The sequence below is a fragment of the Nannospalax galili genome, unplaced genomic scaffold, assembly GCF_000622305.1.
Source record: "Nannospalax galili isolate Female #2095 unplaced genomic scaffold, S.galili_v1.0 scaffold1119, whole genome shotgun sequence".
Classification (NCBI taxonomy): Eukaryota; Metazoa; Chordata; class Mammalia; order Rodentia; family Spalacidae; genus Nannospalax; species Nannospalax galili.
In genome coordinates, this window is record NW_008343597.1 from 1,451,238 (window position 1) to 1,455,103 (window position 3,866).

Below are 3,866 nucleotides of genomic sequence, written 5' to 3' on the forward strand. Positions count from 1 at the left end.
GATCAGTTGAGGGACACAGACTGCTTCCATCTCTTAGCTATTGTGAAAAGAGCAGCAACAAACATAGTTGTACAAGTGTCTCTACAATAGGATGAATCCTTTGGGTATATGCCAAGGAGTGATATAACTGGGTCATATGGTAGGTTCATTTTTAATTTTGGGTTTGTTTTTTTTTCCTTTTTTGAGACAGGGTCTCCTTGTAGCCCTAGCTGTCCTGGAACTCACTATGCAGACCACGCTGGCCTCGAACTCACAAAGATCCACCTGCCTCTGTCTCCCAAGTGCTGGGATTAAAGGCATGTGCCACCATGCCCGGCCTTCGTTTTTAGTTTTTTTGAGTTCTTCACACTGTTTTCCATAGAGGCTGCAGAGTTTGCAATCCCACCAGCAGTGAATGAATGTTCCCTTTTCTCCACATCCTTGCCAGCATTTGGTATCATTTTTTCTCTTGATCCTAGCCAGTCTGATTGGGGTAAGGCGATACCTTAGGGTGGTTTTAATTTGCATTTCCCTAATTACTAAGGATGTTGAACACTTTTTGAGATGTTTTTTAGCCATTTTTATTTCTTCCTTTGAGAACTCTCTGTTTAGATCTAATTTTAAATTTTTTAATCTATTTTTCTTTTATGTGTATGAGTGTTTTGCCTTTGTGTATGTAAGTGCACCCTGTGTCATACAATGCCTGCGGAGATCAGAAGACGGAGTCTGAGCCCCTGGAACTGGAGTTATCCATAGTTAGCAACCATGTGGGTGCTGGGAACTGAACCCTGGTCCTCTGTAAGAGCACCAGTGCTCTTACCACTGAGCCATCTCTCCAGCCCCCAAAGATTTATTTTTCATATTTTGAATTATGTGTATGTGTTTGCAGGTACATACCCATGAGTGTAGGTTCTTACAGAAGCCAAAGGTGTCAGATCCTTCTGGGCCTGGAATTACAGGTGGTTGTGAGCCACCCAACATGGGTACTGGAAACCAAACTCAAGTCCTCTGGACAAGCAACCCGCGCTCTTAACCGCTGAGCCATCTCTCTAATCCCTGGGCACTGTTTTTAGTACTTTACAAATATTCACCTATTCCTCATATCAACCCTTTAAGTACAATCACCCCCACTTTGGGAAAAGCTAAGGCACTTGGTCAAAATGACATAAATAGGAAGTGGCAGAGTGTCTTTGGCTCCAGAGTTGGATGTCTTCCTTACTATGGTTCTGACATGTAAAAGTAGCATTCAACTTTCCTAGAAGTCAGCAGTCCTCTTTGAACTCTAGTCCTGACCTGTCACAAATTAGCTATGTGTGACTTCATCTCTGACCTTTTTCAAAAGTTAAATAATGGGTTAATGCCTGTAACCCCAGCAGTTGGAAGCTGAGACAGGAGGATCATAAATTTAAGGCCAGCTGGGCCACATACTGTGATACTGTTTTTTAGTTTGTTTTCTTTTTTTCTTTTTCTTTTTATTTATTTATTTATTTATTTATTTTGTCTTTTTGAAACAGGGTCTCCCTGCAGTCCCAGCTGGCCTGGGACTCACTATGTAAACCAGGTTGGCCTTGAACTCACAGAGATCCGCCTGCCTCTGCCTCCCTAGTGCTGGGATTAAAGGCGTGCATCACCACGCCCAGCCTGTTTTCTTTTTTTTAAAAAAAAAAAGGTAAAATGATGACATTAGGTTTACACACCTTCAGCCACACTCTGAAGACCAACGGGAAGCAGGTCCATCCTGAGTTTGGGAGTGCAAGACAGAGCATGCAGAGCCCACCATTACACAGAGGATGGCAGGCCTTGTTAGGTGTTAAAGAGGACAGGGTGTTCCTGTAAGGGGGTTCCCTCCCACCTCGGGCAGATGTGGAATTTGGGCTGGAGACATTGAGAAAGGCTTCCCAGAGCCCTTACAGGAAAGTAGGAGTTGGCCAGGCAGCAGAGGAAGGGTGGCCAAACAGGGAAAACAGGATGAGAGAGCACAGTGGGAGCAAAGCAAAGAGGCACCAACAGTTCCCCGAGAATATCTTTGAACTTTTATTGTGTCTATTTTTAGAGTTTATCTTCCCTTTCCTGCAAACCTATAAGCAAAAGAGTCTGTGAAACCTCACAGACCTGTCAACACAGCTCCATAGGTGTCAGTCAACTCACATGTGTTTGTTGTGTGCCTACTGACCCTCTACAGGTGCAGGAAGTGCCTAAAAGTCTCACAGTTGAGTTAGAGCCTGCCTAGTTCTGACACTGCCGGCCACGCCAGTGAAATGAAGAACCTGTTCACTCACCTCCAAGGAGATAGGCAGGAATCCATGAACCAAGAAAACGCCTCCTCATCCACCCTATCCATTACGTTGCCAGCACATTTTAAATTTTATTTATTTATTTTTAGTTATAGGGCGCCTCCAGGGTTTTCTACTGAGAAACAGAGGGGAACTGGGATGTGGGATAGCAGAGATTTAGGAAAGGGTCCCATCATGGGAAAATCATCAGCTCTCTGGAAAAAATCACAGTCCCCGCCCCCTGCATGCCTCCTCTGGTACCTCAGAAGAAGATAGCTTCGGCCCTTGTGGCTCACATCCCTCCTCCTGGTAGGGAACTGTAGATTTAGTCAACAACTTTCAAATCTTGGAGAATCAAGCAAGAATGGTGGAGGGGATGTGGAGAGAGAAGAAAGAAAGACAGAAAGAACGGTGAGCTGGGGAAGAAGGGCCGAGGAGACGGGCCCAGGGCAGGCTGCGGAGAGATATGCTGTGGCTATTCCTCCTCGGGGTGGTCACAAGCAGATGTCTGCATGATGAGGCCCAGAAGTCTGTAAGGCTTCTCGGGCCCCCTTCTTCCCAACTGCCCACCGACTCCCGCTCCATGACCATTCCTCTCCCTGTGTTTCGTGAGCCTCAACCCCTTCGAATCCAAATCGACTATTCAGGAGATCCTTGGAATCCTGAGGGGGATGGAATGAGAGGGGAATCCCGAGCGCTGGCCGCAGTGAGAGAGGCTACTCAGCGAATTCAGGGTTTCCTAGCAGGTGAGTCCGGGGACAGAAGTATTAGGGCTGAGAGGAAAGAGACGTCTAAGAAAGAGGTCAGCACAGAAAAGGAACCAAACTCAGAGATGAAAAGGTAAAATTGTTCTGTTTTTTTTTTTTTTTTTTTAAGTCATCCCAGTACAAGGACCTCTGCTTCTAAGCCGAGATCCTACACAATACTGCCATGCTGTCTGGGGAGACCCAGACACCCCAAACTACCACAGGTGAGTTTGTGTCACTGAAATGTATGCAACACTTCTTCAGAGATACCTAGAAAATTCTCAGGCTCCCTTATAGGTATTCATTTTGGACAGGTGCAGCCTCTTGAACCCAGGGTACAGAGGAGAGAGTTGCTTCTAAGCCGAGATCCTACACAATACTGCCATGCTGTCTGGGGAGACCCAGACACCCCAAACTACCACAGGTGAGTTTGTGTCACTGAAATGTATGCAACACTTCTTCAGAGATACCTAGAAAATTCTCAGGCTCCCTTATAGGTATTCATTTTGGACAGGTGCAGCCTCTTGAACCCAGGGTACAGAGGAGAGAGTTGCCTTGGGGCAAAGGTAAGAGCAACTTCCCAGTTTTAGGGATCTGAATATCACACCTACTTAGAACTTGCCAATGCCTCCAGCACACAAAAGGAACTGATCCAGAGGGACGGTGTGAAATTGTCCTCTGGTTTTCTTGTCTCAGTCTTCATAATAATGTGCATTCCTTTGTCTCTTTCCACCACGCTCCTCACATACATTAAAGCACAGACTTTACAGCTAGGGGCATGACACTGCTCTTTTCTTTTTTCACTCAGGATTGAACTCAGACCTTACACACACACACACACACACACACACACACACACACACACACA

At 45.9% G+C, this 3,866-nt stretch overlaps 1 protein-coding gene across 1 annotated transcript in view; it reads left to right on the forward strand.

The window, feature by feature from the left end:
* Positions 1-2,718: 2,718 nt before the first annotated feature.
* Positions 2,719-3,866, forward strand: part of Lmln2 (leishmanolysin like peptidase 2) — a 6,224-nt gene continuing 5,076 nt past the window's right edge. Inside the window, 3 exon segments of the mRNA XM_029566844.1 lie at positions 2,719-2,998; positions 3,138-3,222; positions 3,513-3,564. Of these exon segments, the coding sequence (XP_029422704.1) occupies positions 2,719-2,998; positions 3,138-3,222; positions 3,513-3,564 (417 nt within the window).